This window comes from Oncorhynchus mykiss, chromosome 25 (genome assembly GCF_013265735.2).
Source record: "Oncorhynchus mykiss isolate Arlee chromosome 25, USDA_OmykA_1.1, whole genome shotgun sequence".
Classification (NCBI taxonomy): Eukaryota; Metazoa; Chordata; class Actinopteri; order Salmoniformes; family Salmonidae; genus Oncorhynchus; species Oncorhynchus mykiss.
The window spans coordinates 32925432-32951792 of NC_048589.1; the positions used below are offsets into that span (position 1 = coordinate 32925432).

The 26361-nt window shown below is 41.4% G+C and overlaps 1 protein-coding gene across 2 annotated transcripts; it reads right to left on the minus strand.

Annotated features, from left to right (window-relative positions):
- Positions 1-435: 435 nt before the first annotated feature.
- Positions 436-25460, minus strand: LOC110505809 (serine/threonine-protein kinase VRK1). 2 transcript variants are annotated; one of them, XM_021585261.2, is made up of 13 exons: positions 25312-25460; positions 24299-24458; positions 22398-22453; positions 22001-22070; positions 21254-21341; positions 19677-19785; positions 16433-16525; positions 15009-15141; positions 9494-9614; positions 9346-9404; positions 2591-2772; positions 963-1062; positions 543-885 (listed from the first exon to the last, which is right to left on the minus strand). In XM_021585261.2, exons 2-13 carry the CDS (start codon positions 24456-24458, stop codon positions 716-718), a joined length of 1341 nt encoding a protein of 446 aa, XP_021440936.2. In that variant the 5' UTR covers positions 25312-25460; the 3' UTR covers positions 543-715. The 2 variants fall into 2 exon arrangements, with proteins under 2 accessions (XP_021440938.2, XP_021440936.2); XM_021585263.2 differs by lacking the exon at positions 25312-25460 and having other exon boundaries at positions 436-885; positions 963-1059.
- Between the last annotated feature and the right edge of the window lie 901 nt (positions 25461-26361).

Genomic DNA, 26361 nt, shown 5'->3' on the forward strand with positions numbered 1-26361 from the left:
CCCCCAGCCATATCCACGGCATCAGGAAGAATTAAGTCCTTCACAATAGTATGGGGCTTGCCTGTCCTAGCCACTCGGTAGCTCACCATATAGGAGACTTCTAGACCCTTCTTATTAATGGTATCTTTTGCTTTTATATTTCTTATTACTCAAAAGTCATCTTTATTCTCACTCAAAAAATCCCCGTAACTTATTTTTCAAAGTGTCATGTTTCGTTTCTAAATGTCTGCGCAAGAGTGAAGGTTCACCGCGAGACAGTAATGGTTAATGTGATTGGATGTTAATTATTTGACTAGGCTACCTGTATTTGACATTGTGTTGTTACTTCGCTGAACACTAGATGGTTTAACTTTTGGTAGTGAAATGAGGCTACTCAGACGAGAGAGAAAAAAACTCACCCAAATGTATAGCCACGTTGGAAAAAAATAAATGTACTGTTTGAAAATGTGAAGACTGGCTTTATTTTTAAGTACATAAGCATGATACACAGGTTTTCAATGACTTAGTGTACAAAAAGTATACCACTGAATCTCACATCAACATTATTATTTTATTATCGGACTTACAGAAGGCCTTGCGTGTTAACAAAATGAAAGAGAACAGACATACTCTACAACCTGTTAAAACGGAGTATCTCTTAAAAGCGGACAGTGAGAGGAAGGTGAGCGGAGAGGAAGGCTGGCTGGAACTTCGAATAAGACGGCAGAAGTAGAACTCATTCTGAATCTACTGGTTCTGCCTTTTTCTTGGGTCTACCTCTGCCTCTCTTCAGGCCAGGTGTGGTCTGAGTACCCATCTCCACCAGTGCCTTCTTGGGTCTGGCAGCAGTATTTTTAGGCGTGGCAGCTTTCTTTTTAGGGCTGGCAGTTTTACTTTCCTTCACCCCTGTCGGGAGAAGATCAAAATGTATTCTGTGTGGTTTAAGAGGACAGGAGCGTAGGAGAGGAAAAGAAGATTCTTACCCTTCTTCTTTGGAGATTTTCTTTTCTTGGCGGGAGAGCCATCGACCTCATCATCAGACTCCTCTTTATAATCTACCACTTTCTTTCTTTTGGAAGTCTTCTGTGAGGAGAGAAGAAAAGAGAGAAATGTGGTCAAATCTCACAGTCCGCCTGCAGCAACCATGGAGGGGGCAGAAATCAAACATGAAATCAGGAACTCTGCTTTGGCACACGACGACCGAACACTTATGTCTGCCCGGAGCCTTGTGAACGTCTGTGTGACATCTGAGCAAATGCAATTATGACTCTCACAGAGGAAGAAAACCTTCGACAGGAATAATCCACTCAAAGTACACAATGAATTCTGCTTCCTTGACCCATCTAAATAACAACAATGGACAGGGCTAATTTTGTTTCTGGGGTAATTGTTTAAGACATCTGGAACTGTCTTCAGTGTCAAAGTTGAGATTTGAGGTGAGCCCTTTGGTACAATTTTCATCAACTATGACTTAACTTTTTCTCCCTGTTCTACACATTCAAGACTAAAACTAGCAAATAATTGTGTCCATGAAATCATACCAGCCCAGAACACGTTGATGAGAAAGATGCACTTACCGACAGCAATCAACTCTTCCATCTCTTCTTCCTTCTGCCATCCCTCCTTTTCCTCATTCTCTCTTAAACTGTATAATGAACGCGCGCCCCTCCCTCCTTTCTTCCCTCTCTCGTCTTGCCTTTCATTTTGCCAATTGCTACCTTATGATTATCAGCAGACCCTGCTGAGCTGAACAGATTGGCTAGATAATCACATACAATAACGGCAGTGGGCAGGTAACCCTCAACTGGCACAAGCCAGCTCTCCAGTGGCACCGTCCTTATGCAAACGTATTGTGGGTAGCGTGAGGAGGGGGAAGGAAGGGGAAGGGGAGACCCCTCCCTCTGCCGTGAGAGTGGCCCACTGATTGCCAGGCAGCACCAACTCCAAGGTTACCGTGTCATCAAATTTGTGATACATTACTGAGGGATAAACACAGGTACTTAGACCTGTCGGAGAGGAGAGTGAGGAGGACAGTAAAGAGGATAAGGAGGAGGAGAGAGGGAAGAGGGGAGAAAAGGGAGGACAATGAGAAGAGAAACTGGAAGGGGAGAGGAGGAAAGAGATAGGTAAGATGGAGAAGAGAGGACAGGAGAGGGGAGGAAATTGAGAGAGGAAAGGAAAAAGGCTTTTGCTGTTGTTGTTGGAGAAAACCCCTGTGTGTTAGCCAGCGTGCCAAAGACAACGCTTTGACCAGTGTGTGTGACTGTGTTTTGGGGGTAAAAACGTCAATAAGCCGCGGTCAAGGCATATCTTTTAAAAGCATCACACCTTAATTGTATTTGAAAATCAATGCACTTGGCAGCCATTCACACGACCCTGCCCAATTAGTCTGGGATCGTGCTTGGGCATTTTTACATTTCAAATGAAATGGCTTTCAACAGGTAAACACATTAGAGGTGGTTGAAATGGGCTCCGTTTGAAAGGCCGGGCTTCAAAAAGGTCTGGAGCGTGCCAGGTTTTAAACGCCTAGGCTACTATGATCTCACAGCAACACATTTGTATATGTGTGTGTATGTCTGTCTTTGCGTGCAACGTGTGTCTGTGCACTGACCTTGGCAGAGGACGATGGCCCAGCTCCGTTGCTGCTGACCACTGAGGAGAACTCCAGCTTGTCGTCATCTTTGGTGCCGATTGACTTAAGCCCCGCCTCCAGAATGGACCGTAGCTTCTGATAGGCCGGTTTGTCTGTGTAGCTTAGGGTCTTCACCTCCTCCATGAACTTCTGAAGTTCATCTAAAATATGACAAAGAAATCAAATAAAAGAGTGGATTTATATTTTAAAATGAGTCCCAGCAAGTTGTATATGAGCTGTGGTGCTTACCCAAAAAAGGGAACACTTTACCTGACACTCTCCTCAGTGGTCAAAACACATAAATAGAAGTTAAAAAAAAAAAGTAAAAAGTAAGTAGCATTTTTTTTTATTTATATATTTTTTTTAAGTGTTTTAAAATGTAAGCGTCATTTTTAATTTAGCCCTATTCACAATTAAAAAAGGTAGCTAGCTAGCTGAAGAGTGGTTGAGATTCTCCTGTTCAATATAGTAGTAGTATGAGGCAATGAGCATCCCTATGCATTTCAACCTGTTCCCCCATCTGCTCCAACAACATTGTGATAAAAACACAAACATCCAATACAAAAAAAACAGAGAAACTAAATCAATTCAACTTGAAGATTCCCAACCCTCACTGACCATAAACTACAACACGGATTAGAATGTTTGTTATCTAGCTGATATCCACCCCTCAATCATTATTCACAGACACAAGAAACAACAGACACACCAGTCGCTATATTGCAGGTGAGCTGAAGGTAGTCATCAATGACCTTGGACCACAGAATGTATTTGCACTGGTGACCGACAATGCTGCGAACATGAAGACTGCTTGGTCTAAAGTGGAGGAGTCCTACCCTCACATCACACCCATTGGCTGTGCTGCTCATGCATTGAATCTGCTCCTCAAGGATATCATGGCACTGAAAACAATGGATACAGTCTACAAGAGAGCCAAGGAAATGGTTAGGCATGTGAAGGGTCATCAAGTTATAGCAGCAATCTACCTCACCAAGCAAAGTGAGAAGAATAAGAGCACCACATTGAAGCTGCCCAGCAACACCCGTTGGGGTGGTGTTGTCATCATGTTTGACAGTCTCCTGGAGGGGAAGATGTCTCTCCAAGAAATGGCCATATCACAGCCTGCCAATATGGACAAGCCCCATCAAGAGGATCCTACTGGATGATGTATTTTGGGAGAGTGGTAAGCAGCCTGAAACCTATAGCAGTAGTAGCAATTGCAAGGATTGAGGGAGACAATGCCATCCTGTCTGATGTTCAGACTGATGTAAGATAAGAAATCCGTACTGCCCTGCCCACGGTTGCTCCAAGCAGAGGAAACTGCAGTTCTGAAATAAATCAAAAAGCATGAAGACTTCTGCCTGAAGCCCATACACACCGCAGCGTACATGTTGGACCCCAAGTATGCAGGCAAAAGCATCCTGTCTGGTGCAGAGATCAACAAGGCCTATGGTGTCATCACTAACGTGTCTCGCCACCTTAGCCTGAGTGAGGGAAAGGTAGTCTGGCGAAGTATACTTCCAAGCAAGGGCTTTGGGATGGAGATGCAATTTGGCAGTCGTGCCAACAAATCTCATCAGCCACCTGGTGGAAGGGACTTGGTGGATCTGAGGCTCTTTCTCTTGTTGTCTCTATCATCCTCCTTATCCCACCAACATCAGCTGCCTCAGAGCGCAACTGGTCCTTGTTTGGGAAGACACACACCAAAGCAAGCAACAGGCTGACCAATACAAGGGTTGAAAAATTGGTGGCCATCCAGGCATATTTGAACCTTTTTGAGCCTGACAACGAGCCATCCTCAACAAGGTTGGAAAGTGACAGTGAAAATGAGACCTCAGAGACTGATATTCAAGAGGTGGACATTGAGGAGGTCCAGGGAGAAGACATGGAAGCCTGAGGAAGACAACCAAAGCTTTAGTTTCTAGACTATCATTTTACATTGTATGTTGAAAACGTTTTTGGGAGATGCGATGGGTCATTGAGGATCATTCAATATTCCCTTTCTTTTGTTGTTCAGTGAAATCATCATGTGAAGAGTCAACTCATTTCATTAAAAAGTTCAATTTGTAACTAAATAATTGTTTTTTATTATATTGGAAGGATTGAATAATTTGCAATTATGTCTACGTATGATCAGGTAAAAGGTTTATGTTTTGTCTCCATATGATAAATATATCCAATGCAAAAAACATAACATTTAAATGGTATTAATATTAATTTGAATATATTTCCGTTAATTCCCATATATTCCCATTAATTCTGACGGGAAAGTTTCCACCTCTGAATATTCCCTAAAATGTGCAACCCTAGTCACAACAAACATAATTAGTGATGATGGACACAACAGAACCACGGCGGCTCAACTCCCATCACCTCCATCTCTGGGCTGGTGAGATGTGTTGTGTGCGGCTGTACCACAACACAACAGCCCGCAGAGAAATCTCTCCTTCTGTCACACGGCGGCCAGAGCGGGTGCTGCCACAGAAGGATCAGTGAAGAGGAGGAGACAGAGGAGAATGAGCGTAGGTCGAGATGGGGAGGATAGGAGAGGAAGGCCCTGGGTTCAGGCCTTGAATTAAATGGCTTGTTAAACGTTGTTAAAAGTCAAGTTTTTTCCTCCTTCAGATTGAACGCCCCCTAGTCCATAATGTAAAGTTAATGTTATGTTGAGTGAAGTCAAATCTGCAGGCCTAAATACCATATGAATCACGCACAAATCTTTTAACAACAAAAAACTAAGAGTTCATATACCAGTCAAACGTTTGGACACACCTACTCATTCAAGGGTTTTTATGTTATACATTGTAGAATAATAGTGAAGACATCAAAAATATGAAATAACATATGGAATAATGTAATAACCAAAAAAAAGTGTTAAACAAATCCAAATATATTTTACATTTTAGATTCCTCTAAGTAGCCACCCTTTGCAATGATGGCAGCTTTAAACACTCTTGGCATTCTCTCAACCAGGCTTCACCTGGAATGCTTTTCCAACAATCTTGAAGGAGTTCCCACATATGATGAGCAGTTGTTGGCTGCTTTTCCTTCACTCTGCGATCTAACTCATCCCACATCATCTCGATTGGGATGACGTCGGGTGATTGTGGAGGCCGGGTCATGCAGCACTCCATCACTCTCCTTGGTCAAATAGCCCTGACACAGCCTGGAGGTGTGTTTTGCGTCATTCTAATTTGTTTTTCAACAGGACAGTCCCTCTAAGCGCTGTTAGATTCTAATTATCAGAGTAAGAACTCGACAGACACTATGAAAGCTCAAACAAAGTGTATTCTTCCCAAAAGATCGAACAGCTGAACCGACAAAAACATGTTTACAATAGCGGTGGTATATGTACCCAAATTTGGGGAGGAATCTCCTTCTCCCCAAACACTACATCTCTGTTGCAAGGCAGGAAATTATGTGACGCGGGCAATAAAATGTTCCTTCTCCCTTAAAGTGACCTGACCTGGACCCCGTTCATCGCTAATCCACAGCTCTCTCCCCTTAGTGCTGCCACATGTGATCGTGTTCCCTGCACACAGCACATTCCAAGCTTAAATAGCACCCACCATATACCTTCCTCCTACAGATGAACATTAACTTCTGGTGTAGACCCTCTAAACCTAAGCACTCAATATTTCAATAGGATACCTGATAATTAACCCTATCCCAAAATTAGGAGTTAGAACCCAGAATCCATCAGCGCAAACCAGAAGGATGGCTTATCGCTGCAGAACGCTGTAGTAGCCATGCTGGTTAAGTGTGACTTGAATTCTAAATAAATCACAGACAGTGTCACCAGCAAAGCACACCCACACCTCATCCTCCATGCTTCACGGTGGGAACCACACATGCGGAAATCATCCGTTCACTTACTATACAGTCGTTGCCAAAAGTTGAGAATGACACAAATATTAATTGTCACAAAGTTGCTGATTCAGTGTCTTTATATATTTTTGTCAGATGTTATTGTGGAATACTGAAGTAGAATTACAAGCATTTCACAAGTGTCAAAGGCTTTTATTGACAATTACATGAAGTTGATGCAAAGAGTCAATAATTGCAGTGTTGACCCTTCTTTTTCAAGACCTCTGCAATCCGACCTGGCATGCTGTAAATTAACTTCTGGGCCACATCCTGACTGATGTCAACCCATTCTTGCATAATCAATGCTTGGAGTTTATCAGAATTTGTGGGTTGATGTTTGTCCACCCACCTCTTGAGGATTGACCACAAGTTCTCAATGGGATTAAGGTCTGGGGAGTTTCCTGGCTATGGACCCAAAATATCGATGTTTGTTCCCAGAGCCACTTAGTGATTACTTTTTCCTTATGGCAAGGTGCTCCATCATGCTGGAAAAGACATTGTTCGTCACCAAACTGTTTCTGGATGGTTGGCAGAAGTTACTCTCGGAGGATGTGTTGGAACCATTCTTTATTCATGGTTGAGTTCTTAGGCAAAATTGTGAGTGAGCCCACTCCCTTGGCTGAGAAGCAACATGAATGGTCTCAGCATGCTTTACTGTTGGCATGACACAGGACTGACTGTAGCGCTCACCTTGTCTTCTCTGGACAAGCTTTTATCCGGATGCCCCAAACAATCGGAAAGGGGATTCATCAGAGAAAATTACTTTACCCCAGTCCATCAGCAGTCCAATCCCTGTACCTTTTGCAGAATATCAGTCTGTCTCTGATGTTTTTCCTGGAGAGAAGTGGCTTCTTTGCTGCCCTTCTTGACACCAGGCCATCCTCCAAAAGTCTTTGCCTCACTGTGCGTGCAGATGCACTCACACCTGCCTGCTGCCATTCCTGAGCAAGCTCTGTACTGGTGGTGCCCCGATCCCGCAGCTGAATCAGCTTTAGGAGACGGTCCTGGCACTTGCTGGACTTTCTTGGGCGCCCTGAAGCCTTCGTCACAACAATTAACCGCTCGCCTTGAAGTTCTTAATGATCCGATAAGTGGTTGATTTAGGTGCAATCTTACTGGCAGCAATATCCTTGCCTGTGAAGTCCTTTTTGTGCAAAGCAATTATGACGGCAAATGTATTTCCTTGCAGGCAACCATGATTGACAGAGGAAGACCAATGATTCCAAGCACCACCCTCCTTTTGAAGCTTCCAGTCTGTTATTCGAACTCAATCAGCATGACAGAGTGATCTCCAGCCTTGTCCTCGTCAACACTCACACCTGTGTTAACGAGAGAATCACTGACATGTCAGCTGGTCCTTTTGTGGCAGGGCTGAAATGCAGTGGAAATATTTTTTGGGGGATTCAGTTCATGTATACGGCACAGAGGGACTTTGCAATTAATTGCAACTCATCTTATCACTCTTCATAACATTCTGGAGTATTGTATGATGGCAATTTGCACAACTGAGGCAGCTGACTGTGAAAATTAACATTTGTGTCATTCTCAAAACTTTTGGCCACAACTGTACATCTCACAAAGACATGGTGGTTCAACCAAAGCTTCAGACCAAAGGAGAAATTTCCACCGGTCTAATGGGCATTGATTGTGTTTCTTGGACAAAGCAAGTCTCTTCTTCTTATTGGTATCCTTTAGTAGTGGTTTCTTTGCAGCAATTCAACCATGAAGGCCTGATTCACGCAGTCTCCTCTGAATAGTTGATGTTGAGATGTGTCGGTTACTTGAACTCCATGAAACATTTATTTGGGTTGCAATCTGAGGTGCAGTTTACTCTAATGAACTCATCCTCTGCAGCAGAGGTAACTCTGGGCATTCCTTTCCTGTGGCGGTCCTCACGAGAGCCAGTTTCATCATAGCGCTTCATCATAGCGGTTTTTGTGACTGCAACTTTCAAGGTTTTTGACATTTTCCAGATTGACTGACCTTCATGTCTCAAAGTAATGATGGACTGTCATTTCTCTTTGCTCATTTGAGCTGTTCTTGCCATAATATGGACTTGGTCTTTTACCAAATAGGGCTATCTTCTGTGTACCATCCCTACCTTGTCACAACACAACTGATTGGCTCAAACGCATTAAGAAGAAACTCCACAAATTAACAAGGCAATTAATTGAAATGCACACCAGGTGACTACATCATGAAGCTGGTTGAGAGAATGCAAAGAGTGTGCAAAGCTGTCATCAAGGCAAAAAGTGGCTACTTTGAAGAATCTCAAAAATATTACCATTTCATTTATTTGGTTACTACATGATTTCATGTGTTATTTCGTAGTTTTGATGCCTGCACTATTATTCTACAATGCAGAATAGTACAAACAAAGGGAAAAGCCTGGAAGGAGTAGGTGTCCAAACTTTTGACTTGTACTGTATGTCTACAACATATCTGAAGTGATGTCACCCCAAAAGGCAAACTTCAGCCAACACTCTTGCCCTCCTTGGTATTGCCTCCAACCTATGCTTCACACGAATGCACTCATCACACTGTAATTCACAAGAAAGTTAAAGTGGGAAGTTTTGTTGCGGTCAGAATTAGCGGTGGGGCTAATGAATTAGCACGCAATATGAGGAGATCAACACACGCAATATGAGGAGATCAACAGGGCCCCTGTTCGTGAAGCAGCAGCTAGTGATAATGGTGTAACTATAACGCCACTGGCCTAACAGCTACTCATGTTAAAGTTTGATAAGTCAAACTAATTTCAACTACAATATTGACATCCTCATCCACACGAAGACCAACAGATGTGTGCTCAACATACAAAGTACAAAACTTAGTTCTAAGAAATGTAGCATTTGTCTCTCTCTCACCTGGCTTGTCTTGTGAGGAGAAACACTTGGACATGAACTCTGACACGTTATCCCTGCATCTGTGAACAACAAAAACAAGTTAGGATCTCAACTTACCAACCTGTGTGTGTGTGTATATGTACACAGGTGTGTGTTTGTGACATCTTACTGTAGTTTTACGTCTCTGACATAGAGGGGGTCCTGCAGCTTGTCTTCCCAGGGCAGTTTACTGCAGAGCCACTGGACCATACAGTACCCCAGGATCTCCAGATCACTCCTTCTACAGGGAGCTGCAGACATACAACACCACTAGGTCAGTCTGAAGGGTTTAAAGCAGCGCTCACCTGCTGGGTGTCGACCAACAGTGGCCATTAAACATGTAGAATTGTTTAACATGTAAAATGACAGCAAATGTTGTGGTCAGAGGCGGTAAGATGGCTACCCGCTGCTTTTAACAGTTTGTTGCCACGGTGAGTTCTGTTCTTATAGTTTTCCTTTTTCATACCATTATTTTCACAACTGAACTGATCAACAGATCCCTTTAGAGGTCCTACTGATACATTGGTGGCAGGATATCTGTTAGCTGATAATAGCTGGCTTTTGGCTGTAATTTTATTTGCTGATAAATAAATAAAATCGTCGCTGGCCAATTGTCCAGGAGAACAAAAAAAATCCCATTGTGAAAATAATACTTTTTAGCCTATTCATTGATGAAAATACTTTTGACTGGTCATGCTTATCAGTGTATGGGTTCATTTGTACAGTTTTGTGGAATTACATTGGTGTGTGTATATTCTTTATGAATCGTATTTATCCTCACACGCACAGCATACAGAGAGCCTTTGAGCGGGAAATCTATCAGACAGAGCTTTTATAAGCCCAATCTTTGCACAACAATTGTAGATACAAATATTAGTTTTTAGAATTGCATTTCTCAACTGGTAATTGAAGCATGCTTCCCATCTGCCATTCAAATGCATAGGCAAAGGAAGGCAGGCTTCATTAGCACGTCACACACCACTTTCCAAAGAGCTGGAGGCAGTATGCATTTTGAAAACACATAGTTACTTAATTGTTTGAAACCCGAATGTTTTACCACATATTATGAGGCATGTTTGTCTTGCTTCAAAGTAGCCGAGGCAAAATCCAACCATATCCATGGAGGCAACTATTTTAGAAAGACCCCCATACACCATTGAAATCAGTAGCATATTTCTCTCATATTCTTTTGGTTTTCAACTTTTTCATTGTCCGATAGCCAAATGAACATTTGCACGTAGCCTACTACCTTGTGTGCATTGCTGTGCTAATAGCCTAATGTTAAGAAATAGTTTATCAACACTTTAAGCTAAACGTTATGTATTGATTCATTGCTTTTACATATACAGTTGAAGTCGGAAGTTTTTCACAATTCCTGACATTTAATCCTAGTCAAAATTCCCTGTCTTAAGTCAGTTAGGATCACCACTGTATTTTAAGAAGGTAAAATGTCAGAATAATAGTGGAGAGAATGATTTATTTCAGCTTTAATTTCTTTCATCACATTCCCAGTGGGTCAGAAGTTTACATGCTATCAAATACTAATTGAGTGTATTGCCTTTAAATTGTTTAACTTGGGTCAAATTATTCAGGTACCCTTCCACAAGCTTCCCACAATAAGTTGGGTGAATTTTGGCCCATTCCTCCATACAGAACTGGTTTGTAGGCCTCCTTGCTCGCACACGTTTTTTTCAGTTCTGCCCCAAGATTTTCATTAGGATCTAGGTCAGGCATTTCCGTATATTATTCCTACTTCATGATGCCATCTATTTTGTGAAGTCAACCAGTCCCTCCTGCAGCAAAGCACCCCCACAACATTATGCTGCCACCCCAGTGCATCACGGTTAGGAGGGTGTTCTTCGGGTAGCCAGCCTCCCCCTTTTCCTCCAAACATAACAATGGACATTATGGCCAAACAGTTCTATTTTTGTTTCATTAGACCAGAGGACATTTCTCCAAAAAGCACAACCTTTGTCCCCATGTGCTGTTGCAAACCGTAGTCTGGCTTTTTTTAATGGCAGTTTTGGAGCAGTGGCTTCTTCCTTGCTGAGCGGCCTTTCAGGCTGTGTCGATATAGGACTCGTTTTACTGTAGATATAGATACCGGTTTATACCTGTTTCGTCCAGGATCTTATTCATCGACCTGGCCAAGAATTTTGACTCTGTCAATCACCACATTCTTATTGGCAGACTCGACAGCTTTGGTTTCTCAAATGATTGCCTCACCTGCTTTACCAACTACTTCTCTAGTAGAGTTCAGTGTGTCAAATCGGAGGGCCTGTTGTCCGGACCTCTGGCCGTCTCTATGGGGGTGCCACAGGGTTCAATTCTCGGGCCGACTCTCTTCTCTGTTTACATCAATGATGTCGTTCTTGCTGCTGGTGATTCTCTGATCCACCTCTACGCAGACGACACCATTCTGTATACTTCTGGCCCCTCTTCTGACACTGTTAACTAACCTCCAGACGAGCTTCAATGCCATACAACTCTCCTTCCGTGGCCTCCAACTTCTCTTAAACGCAAGTAAAACTAAATGCATGCTATTCAAGTGATCACTGCCCGCACCTGCCCACCCGTCCAGCATCACTACTCTGAACCACTGACTTAGAATACGTGGAAAACTACAAATACCTAAGTGCCTGATTAGACTGTAAACTCTCCTTCCAGACTCACATTAAGCATCTCCAATCCAAAATTAAATCTAGAATTGGCTTTTTATATCACAACAAAGCATACTTCACTCATGGGGCAACAGGGTAGCCTAGTGGTTAGAGCGTTGGACTAATAACCGGAAGGTTGCAAGTTCAAACCCCCGAGCTGACAAGGTACAAATCTGTCGTTCTGCCCACTGTTCCTAGGCCGTCATTGAAAATAAGAATTTGTTCTTAACTGACTTGCCTAGTTAAATAAAGGTTAAATAAAGGTAAAATAAATGTAAAAAAGAATACCATTGTAAAACTGACCATCCTACCGATCCTCGACGATGTCATCTATAAAATAGCCTCCAACACTTCTCAACAAATTGGATGCAGTCTATCAAAGCCCCATACACTACCCACCACTGCGACCTGTACGCTCTCGTTGCGACCTGTACGCTCTTGACTGGAACAAACTGCAAAAATCACTGAAGCTGGAGACTCATATCTCCCATATCTCATATCTCCCACTAGCTTTAAGCACCAGCTGTCAGAGCAGCTCACAGATCACTGCACCTGTACATAGATGGGCTGTTTGCAGATGGGCTATCTACCTCATCCCCATACTATATTTATTTATTTAGTTATCTTGCTCCTTTGCACCCCAGTATCTATATTGTAATTACTTCGCCACCATGGCCTATTTATTGCCTTAACTCCCTCATCTTACCTAATTTGCACTCACTGTATACTTTGTTTTCTTTTTTTCTACTGTATTATTTACTGTATGTTTTATTTATTCCATGTGTAACTCTGTGTTGTTGTATGTGTCTAATTGTTATGCTTTATCTTGGCCAGGTCGCAGTTGCAAATGAGAACTTGTTCTCAACTAGCCTACCTAAAAAAGGTAAAATGAAAAAAATGGAAATAAAATAAAATACATCCACGGGTACACCTCCAATTGACTCAAATTATGTCAATTAGCCTATCAGAAGTTTCTAAAGCCATGACATCATTTTCTGGAATTTCCCAAGCTGTTTAAAGGCACAGTCAACTTCGTGTATGTAAATTGTTGGAATTGTGATACAGTGAATTATAAGTGAAATAATCTGTCTGTAAACAACTGTTGGAAAAATTACTTGTGTGATGCATAAAGTAGATGTCCTAACCGACTTACCAAAACTATAGTTTGTTAACAAGACATTTGTGGAGTGGTTGAAAAACAAGTTTTAATGACTCCAATCTAAGTGTATGTAAACCTCTGACTTCAACTGTATATATAAATTTTTTATGTAGCCTAGGCCTACTGGTTGTTTGAATTTGGGATTTATCATCCCACAACTGTCCCAGAGTCTGTTTGGGCTATTTATCTCTCAACAAGCTGACTAATAGAATAGGTAAAGTTTTCTACTATGGGGGATAGTAGATAAGACATTGGCTGAGCGTCCATAAAGCTGGGGAAGCTTTCCCTAAGTAAATTGAATGAAATTGCCAAAATGATATAGCCTAATTATCCTACTCCTGTCTATGCATAAATAAATAACATTCAGAATAGTGTACTAAAGCATGATTTGGCCACTAGGATCATTAGCTTCCCCTAGTCTTAAAAAATAAGTTGTGGAGTGTTTTAAATGGCATTGCCTACGGTCAGAAGGAAAGGCAGCACACGCAATTTGGGAAGCAGGTACCAAATAGATGATTGTTGTTGAACTGTTAGTGAAAATTAGATGTACAGCCAGATATATATATATATATTTTTAAATCACAGGACAAGTTTGGAAAGCAAATGGCTAATGATGTAAAGAGAAGACAATGAAAAGACTGTCTTTACAAATCGGTCTTTAAAAATTCTCAACTTAACGAACCACAGCAGGCTATAGCCTATCTTATTGGCTCCAGCGGACAGCACCGGCCATATCCCCGGTGAGTGTGCACTGCCCATATTCATTATTTATCAGAATTTCCTCCTCCAGTTTAGATGTCTCCCGTTCTCGTAGGTCTATTATATGAACCACATGGTTGTTATTGATCTGTTTGTCGGTGTCAGCAGAGTAGGCTACCCTGTAAATTGTCGTATTAAAAAATGATTGTACTAATGTCTACAATCATATAAAGTGTAGTAGAATTGTATGACATGTGTTTTCCCTGTGCAAAGAAACATATATAATATAGCCCAGGCCTCTACACTATACGCACGTCATTGTAAGGATACACATCGTTGCATCATTGTAAGGACACACATCGTTGCATCATTGTAAGGACACACATCGTTGCATCTTTGTAAGGACACACATCGTTGCATCATTGTAAGGACACACATCGTTGCATCATTGTAAGGACACACATCGTTGCATCATTGTAAGGATACACATCGTTGCATCATTGTAAGGACACACATCGTTGCATCATTGTAAGGATACACATCGTTGCATCATTGTAAGGACACACATCGTTGCATCATTGTAAGGATACACATCGTTGCATCATTGTAAGGATACACATCGTTGCATCATTGTAAGGATACACATCGTTGCATCATTGTAAGGACACACATCGTTGCATCATTGTAAGGACACGCATCATTGCATCATTGTAAGGACACGCATCGTTGCATCATTGTAAGGACACGCATCATTGCATCATTGTAAGGACACACATCGTTGCATCATTGTAAGGACACACATCGTTGCATCATTGTAAGGACACACATCGTTGCATCATTGTAAGGACACACATCGTTGCATCATTGTAAGGACACACATCGTTGCATCATTGTAAGGACACGCATCGTTGCATCATTGTAAGGATACGCATCATTGCATCCTCGACTTCCATGCTCTGTTAAGAACAATTACCATTATGTAAATGTGATTTCTGTCATTCTGAGCACCGTGGGTGAACGCCCTAATCAGGTTACCTTTTTATTTTGAAAAACAATGATTTCTTCCATTTACTCCCAACTGAACGTACCTACCCCTGGCTTGGCTCAGTGAGGTGTGCTGTACTTACAGACTCCTTTGTGTGCGTCGATGGAGGTGAACTCGATGGTCCCGTCATGGCACCTCTTAGGGTCTTCCTTGTACTCCTTCAGCACTCCTTCTGGAGCGTACCTATAGGCCAGTCCATAATCTACTAAGTAAACCTAGAGGTTTGCAAACAAAACAGATAAATTCATGCATGCACACACAGCCAACCAAATGAGTGAGTATACTTAACATGATGTGGCTTGTAACTAAATTACTACTAATAACACTGTACATGTGTACTAAGTTTCATGCCTTTACGAAAACATGCGTTTCCACATATCGCCTGGACTATAACAATAACGTGTACATTACAAAGCATAGTTACAGTAAACTATAGCTCCCTCCCTCCCTGCTCAAATCCTCAGCTCCCAGAAAGTCAAACAAATGTTTCCAATAACTGCAGGCAGGGAGCAGGCAGAAAGAGAGCTAACCCTGAGACTCCCAAGGGGTTGCTTTCTAAATTGTAATTTAAAAATAGCACTTTAATAACACACCACGGAAACATTATTAATCTCTAAATTACATATTTGCCCCTGCCCCCACCTTGTTTGCTTGAAAGAGCTCTTAGCCACCATCTAATCTCTCCCCTGTTTAGAGAAGAATAAAGAACCCCTCCTCCCCTCTTTTACGTCTCTAATGTCGAATTGAATCCAATGAACCAGTGGCAGCAGCATAATCAAATAAATAAATATATCCAATGTTTGTTCAATTTACATATCAGGTCAAAGGCATTACTTCACTTCAAGAGGTAGAGACAACCATTTGAAATCCTACCCAGACTGAGAAATAGGCCTCTCCATTTTAGAGGGTTACAGCTAGATTCTGGCATGTCTCTGCATGCAGTATAAAGGAACTTAGCGGTAGTTTTGTGAGCCAATGCTAATTAGCATTGACTGGAAGTCTACAGGTACAGTAACGTTGCTAGTCACTACACACCAGTGGAGGCTGCTGAGGGGAGGATGGCTCATAATAATGGCTGGAGTGTAATGTGATGGCTGAAATGGAGTGAATGGAATTGTATCAAACATATGAAAGCCCTGTGTTTGATACTATTCCATTCACTCCATTCTGGCCATTATTATGAGCCGTTCTCCCCTCAGCAACCTCCACTGCTACACACAAGGCACATTGCTAGCAAGCTATACAGCCCTGACATGGTAAGATCGAACAGGATTAGCATAGCATTGATGCTAGCCATATCAGGACAAAAAGCTCCACTACATATGTGTTTCTCAATCCATTCCTGGGGTTGTAACTCAACAGACTCAAATAAACTTACCAAGCTCTGGCTAAAGAATCAGCTAAATCGGGTGTGTAAGTGCTGGACTAGTGTGAATGACAGACAGGTAGGACCCTAGATAATACAACAGCTCAAGGTCAATATCTTTGGAAAAGACAGCCACTGACCTGATTGGGGTTGTTGTGGCTGAGGAGGAGGTTGGAGGCTTTGATGTCAGCGTGGACATACTCATGCTCATGGATGTACTCCAGAATGTCAAGCTACACAAGTGGGGGGAGAAGAAGAGGCAAATATCAAACGTTATTTACAGAGATAATAATACATAGGCAAACAACATTTTGAACACGATAGATATCTGCATGCCTGGCAGATATCTCAGCTTGGATGTCGGCCCACCACCTCAAGCTCAACAAGGGGGAGCTGCTCTCTTCCTCCCGGGGAAGGCCTGCACGCTCCAAGACCTCTCCATCATGGTTGACAACTCCAAAGTGTCCCCCTCCCAGAGTGCAAATAAACTTGCCGTGAACTTGGACAGCCCCCCGGTCGTTCTCTGCACACATCAAAGCAGTGACAAGCTCTTGCAGGTTCATGCTCTACAACACCTGTAGAGTACGACCTTTCCTCACACCGGAAGTGGCGCAGAGATGCATATTGCCTTTCGTGAGCTAACGCTTGACTTTTCCCCCTTACTAGCACTGACTCTGCAGATAGCTACTTTATTAAGGAAAAATGTACTTACTATGACTGAGCTTTGTGGTTGTCCCACCGAGGGCTGTATCGGTCATGAAAGGTCGTCAGCCGGTGATTGTCAAGCAAATAACTGCTGGTCTCACGTTAATTGACTGGTAATTAATGTAAACAAATGTAGCATCTCCAGGATTCCACATCAGTAGCCTACAAGCCATCTACATTTTAAAAAGTCTAATAAATCCATGTAATATAGCCTACACCATTACAATAAATCCATTCTTTATTTTAGACAGGTCTAAAGAAACAGGATATGAAGAAAATGTAGTCTATTTCAGAAGAACAGAATAGCATACTCTGAGTTGTCCTTATGTTAGGCCCTGATGGGGCTATGCCATATGGCTGTGGGCTACACTAGTTCATTTAGCAGATGAGATTTGCTTAGAATTCCGAGACGTTATTTTATATTATGAAGAATAAAATTGAACACAGCTGACGATTTGAGGGAGATCACACATCCGGCTATTCTGTGTTGAGCAGATGAGAAAAAAACAGGTACTCCTGTTAATGCTTAATTTAGAGTTATTTATGTAACTTTAGTTGTGATACAAATGTTGGGCTATATGTTTGGATTTTTAATACAGTCTAACATGCTGACCACACCACTTCCGTTGCTAAATAAATTTACACATACATGTTATACAATCATTGCACCCACACTGCTCACGCGCCAACGAGCGTCTACGTTGCCAAGTGCTAAAATAGAAGTCAGTTCTATTTCTGACGCTGAACGTGGTGCAAATCCTGCCTCTCCCATCTCCTCATTGGTTTATAGAAGCAGATACCACGTGCCATCTCCTCATTGGTTATACCCACGTCGGTGAATGAAAGATGAACTGAAGTCGGTCGGTCGTGGTAATACACCTTTAAGAAAGTTAGATGCTAATCGCCAAAAAAAGTCCAAAGAGGAAAAAGCCTGAAAGAAGGATAGATGACTAGAAATTATTTGGTTGACCGTTTTGTGTGTGGTTTAATTGTCGGAGTAGAGAACCTTGTGCATTTCAGGTAAAATAACAACAACGTTTATATCCCAGGACAAATTAGCTAACAACAGCAAGCTAGCTAAATAGGACAAATTAGCTAGCAACTGCAAGCTAAATTGCCTTAAATGTTTAATGCTTTTCAACCCGTCACCAAATTAATATAATTGATGAATAATATAATTGATGATTTGAAAAATGTTGCATGAAAGGTTTGAGCTCTGCCTTGTTTTGTGGCACAGGTTGTACATTCTTCATCAGTCTCTCATTCCCAATTTGACAAGCACTTGAAAATGCCTCGAATTTCCCAGCTGCATCCCCCTTTATGTGACCGTAATGCCCACTAAAAAAGCAATGCCTTTTGCGGCCAGTGGTTGTTGTGACCTTAGGCTGAACATAATAATTAGTATTCCCTTCTCCCGGCTGCGTGCCGAAGCACCTCTCCACTAACATTGCTCTCAGTCATGTGATCGGGTCTTTCTCACAGGCTACAAGTGAAGACAGACACATCAAGGACGCAACCGCATGCGTCCTTATCCAAATCCGAGGTGCATATTGAAGATATTGGAAGAACTGTCCACATTTACTTTTCATCAGCCAACAAGATGAGTAGGCCTAACGAACAGCAAAAGCACTAGCCTATGTAAATATACTATCCTCATAGTACAAAAGTTGACCAATTCTATTCTGTACGAGAAATAAATATTCCATAGTCAGGGACTGTTGTGGGATGCAATAGATCCCAAATTAATACAACCACTAGCATTTAAAAAAACAGTTTAAGCAATGAACCTGACGCAAGTGAGAATGTTTAGCTTAAAATGTTGATAAACTATTAGTCTATTTCTTCACAATATAAGCGCAGCGATGCGCACACGGCAGTAGTGCAAATATTCCATTAGCGGAAAACACCATTATCAAAAGTGACCACCAATGCAATTAGGCTTGTAATGCTGTTATCATTAAGGTGCATTTTTATGGTGAACATGATCTTCCCCAAACCTGGAAGTCACACACTGCATGTTTGCCAGTTGGGCTCTACGCCTGTTGTAAAGCAGATTAATGTTCTTCATTTTAAGAAGTTATGCGGCCACTTTCGTTGTGATACAAAAAAACGAATCAAAACAAATAGGCCTATGGGCTAGGCTACATGAGGTGTGCAACTATGATTTGAAAAAGGCGCAAAAAAAGTGATAGGCTAATATTGTCATCACACTGTTCTTGATTTAATATTTTCTTTACATATACTAAATCATAAGAGTTCAATTTATTTTGATTTAGAATTGATCATTATACATTTGCATCGATGTCAGAGTGATTAGAGGGACAATAGAGTGCTGAGTACCAGGCAGTTAGCAAGTATGGTAGGCTACTAATGACCAGCAGCAGCATAAGAGCTTGGAGAAGCCCAATTACAGTGACTAAACGGTCACGTGGAATTTGACGGCTGACATGACTCATAACTGCTGGTGTGGCGGTAATACGGTCACCGTAACCGCCCTAGTCCCACCTAGCTATCTTCAGATGATTGAACTAATCCACTCTGGATAAATAACAAATGTAAAGATATAGTAAATTAAATAAACAGCCAAGATGTTTCATAAAGTGAATAAAATATATCAACGCTTTAGTTAGTTGTTTTTCTTGGCTCTATTATTGGCAGTTATATGACGACAAAACTCACAAGTCTCAGCCCGAGCTGCAGGACCAGTTTCCGGGGGAACCTCCTTCCAGTCTCCTCAAACTTCTTCTGAAGGTCCGTCCCAAACCGGTCCATCACCATGAACCTGTACCTGGAAGGAACCAGAGATTCAGCGTGCATACCAAATGACACCCTATTCCCTATAGAGTGCACAACTTTTTACCAGAGCCATATGGCATCCAGTCAACAGTAGTGCACTATAAAGGGAATAGGGTGCCATTTGACACACCTCGATAACATACTGTCTATGTTAATCAATCAAAATTGCTTGTAGCTGGAGTAAGGCGGTGGCTTGACATGCACAACCGCTTAACTTTATGGGTGTGTTCAAATATACCAAACTGGTCCACAGGTATTTATATGGCAGACATATCATAACAGATTGCTGTCAAGGTACTGGAAGAACCAGATTTAAAAAAGGCATTACACAACAGGTGGTTAGGAATTCACATTGTTAGGCTGGAGTTAGACAAATTAACTTTTACAAAACTTTCGTTGCTTGCAACCGAGTTGTTTCTTGATTGCTTCGTGAACCCCCCCCCCCTCCGCAACTAATAAGCAACTAATCTGAAACTTGGTTGCATCCAGTTGTAACTTTTCATCTTTGGCTGTAGCTTGACACTAGTCGCACAATCGAAACTAATACTTTGTCACATAATCCATTCTGACCCAGTTGTCATGTCAATAATACAGCTGTCAGTGCTGTGTAACCAGTGATCAAGGCTGAAGAAAGACAGCAGAACGGGAGATTGTTATAGACATTGTTTGGCAGTCAAGAAATTACTTTTTCAAAGTGAAGCATTCGCTGTGCTGGCCATCTTAAGTCGTCGCTGGCTTGGTTATTTCGTTGCTAGCTAGCTTTGTAATGAGATTTGGCTAGCTGGCAACATTTTTACAGACAGCATTTTGTCTATATCCATGTTGTTACAATAACCAAACAGTTGGATAAACAAATCATTTCTAAGACCACATGTAAAGCAGCTGATGACATGGGGTGAGTTTAGAATCCTCAAACAATATGACAAAGCAGCTTCAATTTGATTGGCTGTTGCATGCAATTTTAATTGTGTTTCTAGTTGCTTCATGTAACAGCAAAATTGCTTCAGATTATATCACTTGTAACCTGCCACTAAAATTGCATGAAAGTTTCTTTGTGTATCTTCTGCCTTAGATCCTGCCCAAGATATACTAGACAACAAACATTGCCAATTGCAGTATGCGTTTTGTTTGATAATTTGGTCATAAGCCAGCAACTTTTGATAAACTGGTTTCGTCTGGACAAACAAAAAATGGTTGCTTAGCAACCAGATACCAACGTCTTTTGTGGAGATAAAAAGTGATAGAGTTCCAAAAATTGGTGATTTGGGAATTCATCTGGCTTTTTAATGCTGGTAACCGTTGTATAAAAGCAACAATACATGAGAGGCCATGTGTTATGAAATTTTTCTGATGGCTGTGGTGGTCTAGGCCATTTGGCTTCGCCTCATGACTATGACCATGTCAAAGCCATGATAAGAAATAATACATGAGAGGCTATGAGATTTTTAACTACCCAATACCTTTTTCCTCCTTTCTCATGTAGGCCAGACCCCCAGTACTTCGGAACTCCCAAATACTTCATCTTGTGAGACGTCATCCAACTCTGAACTAAAATACAAAAAAATGGCAACAGTTGTATCAATACAAAACAATAATCTTTATGGAATCATGAGTAGCACAACTATTTAAACAATACTAGATATGAAAAAAATGCTAAATACTTGCCTAAACATCATTCACGATACAACACGCTAAAAGGCAGTTCACTTTTAAAGGGTTAAACTGAGATGACTGCCATTTAAAAGTAAAAACAAGGCAAATTATTGAAATGATTCAAAAAACACTTAATAAAACTTGGTGATGGTGGTGTTCAAAGTAATAAGAGCAGCGTAATTCCGTGTGGGCAAAGCCAGTGCCGGCCATAAAGTAATCTCCTACTGGGACAAATATTTACTAACAGACAACGCCATATTCCAATGAATAAAATATGAGTGTTCATTCCTTAGCAATATAACAGTTAATTGTCAGGGGATATTGACATTTGGATTGTTATGATATAAAATGCAAAGCTGTGGCCTTGGGGCAAACACAGGAGCCACCAAAGGCACCGTGTTGTAAACAGAGGCCCCCACTAAATAGAGCTACAACTACACTTCCTTAATTAAGAAAGTTGCTCATTTCTTTATGCGTATTTGTTTGTTCCAGTGTTGAGAGACGGTGTGTGTGTGTGTGTTCATGAGGGAGGGAGTGGTGTCTGGTATGCATACTTAGATCTGGCTTGGCAGCTCGCATGTAGAACTTGAGCTCTGAGAACAGTGGTCCGTTGTCACTGGGCTCCTAGATTTGAACAACAAAAAAAGAGGACAGTGGAGGACAGTTGACCAAACAGTACAGCTTTATTCATCCCATTATGGTCAGTTTAGATTACATTATAAGGAGAACAGTTATTCTCTGGAAACACTATACATTCAGCATAGGTAGGCCTGGAGTCATGCAGGGCTATCAGATTGAACTGAACATGTTGAGTATATTGTCATTAACTGTACAAGCATACTAAGGATTTTAAATGTCTCCTTTGTCTTTCTTGTATAGGCATGAGATGGAAGAGAGGCCAATCGTGCAATCATATACAAGGCATGTATTATCAAGCCAGAGTTGTCTTACCACTTTGATGACATATGGGGCATCAGCTCCAACTGTTTTAGATGAATTATCATTGGCTGTAATAAAAAATAAAAATAACATTAAAAATAAAATAAAAAAATATATATACAGTGCCTTGTGAAAGTATTCGGCCCCCTTGAACTTTGCGACCTTTTGCCACATTTCAGGCTTCAAACATAAAGATATAAAACTGTATTTTTTTGTGAAGAATCAACAACAAGTGGGACACAATCATGAAGTGGAACGACATTTATTGGATATTTCAAACTTTTTTAACAAATCAAAAACTGAAAAATTGGGCGTGCAAAATTATTCAGCCCCTTTACTTTCAGTGCAGCAAACTCTCTCCAGAAGTTCAGTGAGGATCTCTGAATGATCCAATGTTGACCTAAATGACTAATGATGATAAATACAATCCACCTGTGTGTAATCAAGTCTCCGTATAAATGCACCTGCACTGTGATAGTCTCAGAGGTCCGTTAAAAGCGCAGAGAGCATCATAAAGAACAAGAAACACACCAGGCAGATCCGAGATACTATTGTGAAGAAGTTTAAAGCCGGATTTGGATACAAAAAGATTTCCCAAGCTTTAAACATCCCAAGGAGCACTGTGCAAGCGATAATATTGAAATGGAAGGAGTATCAGACCACTGCAAATCTACCAAGACCTGGCCGTCCCTCTAAACTTTCAGCTCATACAAGGAGAAGACTGATCAGAGATGCAGCCAAGAGGCCCATGATCACTCTGGATGAACTGCAGAGATCTACAGCTGAGGTGGGAGACTCTGTCCATAGGACAACAATCAGTCGTATATTGCACAAATCTGGCCTTTATGGAAGAGTGGCAAGAAGAAAGCCATTTCTTAAAGATATCCATAAAAAGTGTTGTTTAAAGTTTGCCACAAGCCACCTGGGAGACACACCAAACATGTGGAAGAAGGTGCTCTGGTCAGATGAAACCAAAATTGAACATTTTGGCAACAATGCAAAACGTTATGTTTGGCGTAAAAGCAACACAGCTGAACACACCATCCCCATTGTCAAACATGGTGGTGGCAGCATCATGGTTTGGGCCTGCTTTTCTTCAGCAGGGACAGGGAAGATGGTTAAAATTGATGGGAAGATGGATGGAGCCAAATACAGGACCATTCTGGAAGAAAACCTGATGGAGTCTGCAAAAGACCTGAGACTGGGACGGAGATTTGTCTTCCAACAAGACAATGATCCAAAACATAAAGCAAAATCTACAATGGAATGGTTCAAAAATAAACATATCCAGGTGTTAGAATGGCCAAGTCAAAGTCCAGACCTGAATCCAATCGAGAATCTGTGGAAAGAACTGAAAACCGCTGTTCACAAATGCTCTCCATCCAACCTCACTGAGCTCGAGCTGTTTTGCAAGGAGGAATGGGAAAAAATTTCAGTCTCTCGATGTGCAAAACTGATAGACATACCCCAAGCGACTTACAGCTGTAATCGCAGCAAAAGGTGGTGCTACAAAGTATTAACTTAAGGGGGCTGAATAATTTTGCACGCCCAATTTTTCAGTTTTTGATTTGTTAAAAAAGTTTGAAATATCCAATAAATGTTGTTCCACTTCATGATTGTGTCCCACTTGTTGTTGATTCTTCACAAAAAAATACAGTTTTATATCTTTATGTTTGAAGCCTGAAATGTGGCAAAAGGTCGCAAAGTTCAAGGGGGCCGAATACTTTCGCAAGGCACTGTATGTATATATATAAATACAATTGAAATAGCATACATCAGTTAGCCTATTAGGTGAAGGGCTATATATACACATGTGCAAGACATGCCGTAATATTCCTGATCAATAATAAATGAATGAACAATCAATGACTAGAATATGTGTTTTATCACCCATTTAGCCATGCTTCTCTTACCCAGATAGAGTAGTCCAAAGCCGCCCTGTCCGATAGGGGCTCCCAGTTTCCAGGACTTCTTGCTGGTATCAGTCAGTACTTCTCCAAGGGGGAACTCCTCAGCAAGCTTCCTCTTGGCTGGTCCTCTGCCCTTCCCTGCTGCCTGGGCTTTTGGGGGCATCTGAAGGGACCGTATACATGACCGTCTATATAATCTATACAGCTACCACATTTTAGTTCATTCAACACAACTATCTTGTGACTACCAGCCAATACGGTATACTGCATACTCCTCGATCATATATCATAGCAATGACATTATTTGACCGTCAACAATATATCTGCAAAAGCTGTTTCTTAACGTCTCGGTGAAGTTTGAATATGACGTGTAAACACCATATCACATGATAGGATCACGTGAGTTTTCAAATCGATCTGGTAACCACTACCGTGGGTAGCTGTTTCGATTGTCAGGTTCACGCTGGCTCGGCGAACTAACTAGCTTCAGAGTTTACAATCACCAATCTAGCCAGAGTTAGACTTTTACAACAAATTGGGGCGAGAGAGATTTTCATAACTTCGATGCAACCAATATAATTTTTGCATTGTGCTAGTCCAGCACAATGTAAATTGCATCGAATCTAGTAACGTTAAGGCATTTCCTACATTTAGCTAGCTAACGTTACCTAGCTAGTTAACGGCTACTACTTGTTAGTTGCTAGCTAATTTAAGCGAACTTATTGCCAATATGTAACACGCGTGCATCCATGATTTGCAGACAATTGCAAAAGCCAGCGGACTGATAGCTAAACAATTCCTCCAACGAGATACTCTTAACTAGCTAGCTAACAACATTACTAACTAACATTAACGTGTTAGCTGATGGCATGCTAGAAATGGCCTTCATTCCGATGAAGCCTTGGACGATAAGCAAAACACCGCGTTTCCGTGATAATCTTGTTCTTAAACACGTTATGTCAATACATCTAAACAAAAACATTGAATTTCACAGGTTTTTATCGTCTAATGCAAACCTCGTTGTCTTTGTTGTTATTTCCAAGTTATCCTCGATGCGCCTCAAAAATTCCCGCACTAACGCCAACCGGAAATAGATTCGCACCTACTGCAACACTGCCCAACCCTATTGGACAGAAACATGTTTTTCTCATTTGCCTATTTTCAGGGTCATTTGCATATTTTCAGGGGTGCTGTGAGAGTTCTAAATCGAATGTGCTGCTTGTGAGGAAGGAGAGAGGTGGAGGAGCAGCATAGACCTCTATGCAAATATTTCAAAGTAAGATTTTTTTAAACAAACATGTTGTGATATGTAATCGGATAGGTCTATGGATGCAGGCAGTCGGAAGATACATATAAGAACTTTATTATTATAGAAGAAGTTGCCATTATTAATGATCCAACCCATCTGTTATTTTGTAGCCTATTTTATACACATTTAACTTAATTCTCATTGTACCTGTTGCTGGCAATTTGATAGCCTTGGAAACTATTGGGGTTCACTTGCATCACCAGACACGTGGCTCATGAATAAGATATGAGTCCCTGAGTGGCCCTATCTTGTTTCTAGCCTGAGCCTCCCTCCAGAGATGTTGCACTGGGACCTAAACTATGGGAGAGTTTGAAAAAAATGTGAGTTATGCCTGTGTAAAACAAGTGTGGCCCTTGAGATGTCCAACGGAAAAAAACACGGAGTGCTCTGGTACTCAATGTACACTTCTATCCCCAAAAATATCCTCCCCAAACAGGAGATTCATGGTGCACGTTGAGAAGAAGAACGAACGATCACTTGACACAGTGATGGCAATAATGAAGGAGATACTTCGTCCCCGTCTCCGTCCCGGTGCCTGAAGAAATATAAAGGTGAAAAGCATGTGCGTTTCCTTCCCGGATGAGGAGATAGTGTGAGGCTTGGCTGAGCGAAAGGACTTGAGCAATGGGAGAGCTGATGTCCTCTTTGTCTTCTCACCCTTGATCGCTCTGAGGAAGGAATTCATTTTTGAGAGAACTTTTAGGGAGTAATATAGGCTCCCTCATAGGGTATTGTTCCCAAATTGACAAGCCTATTA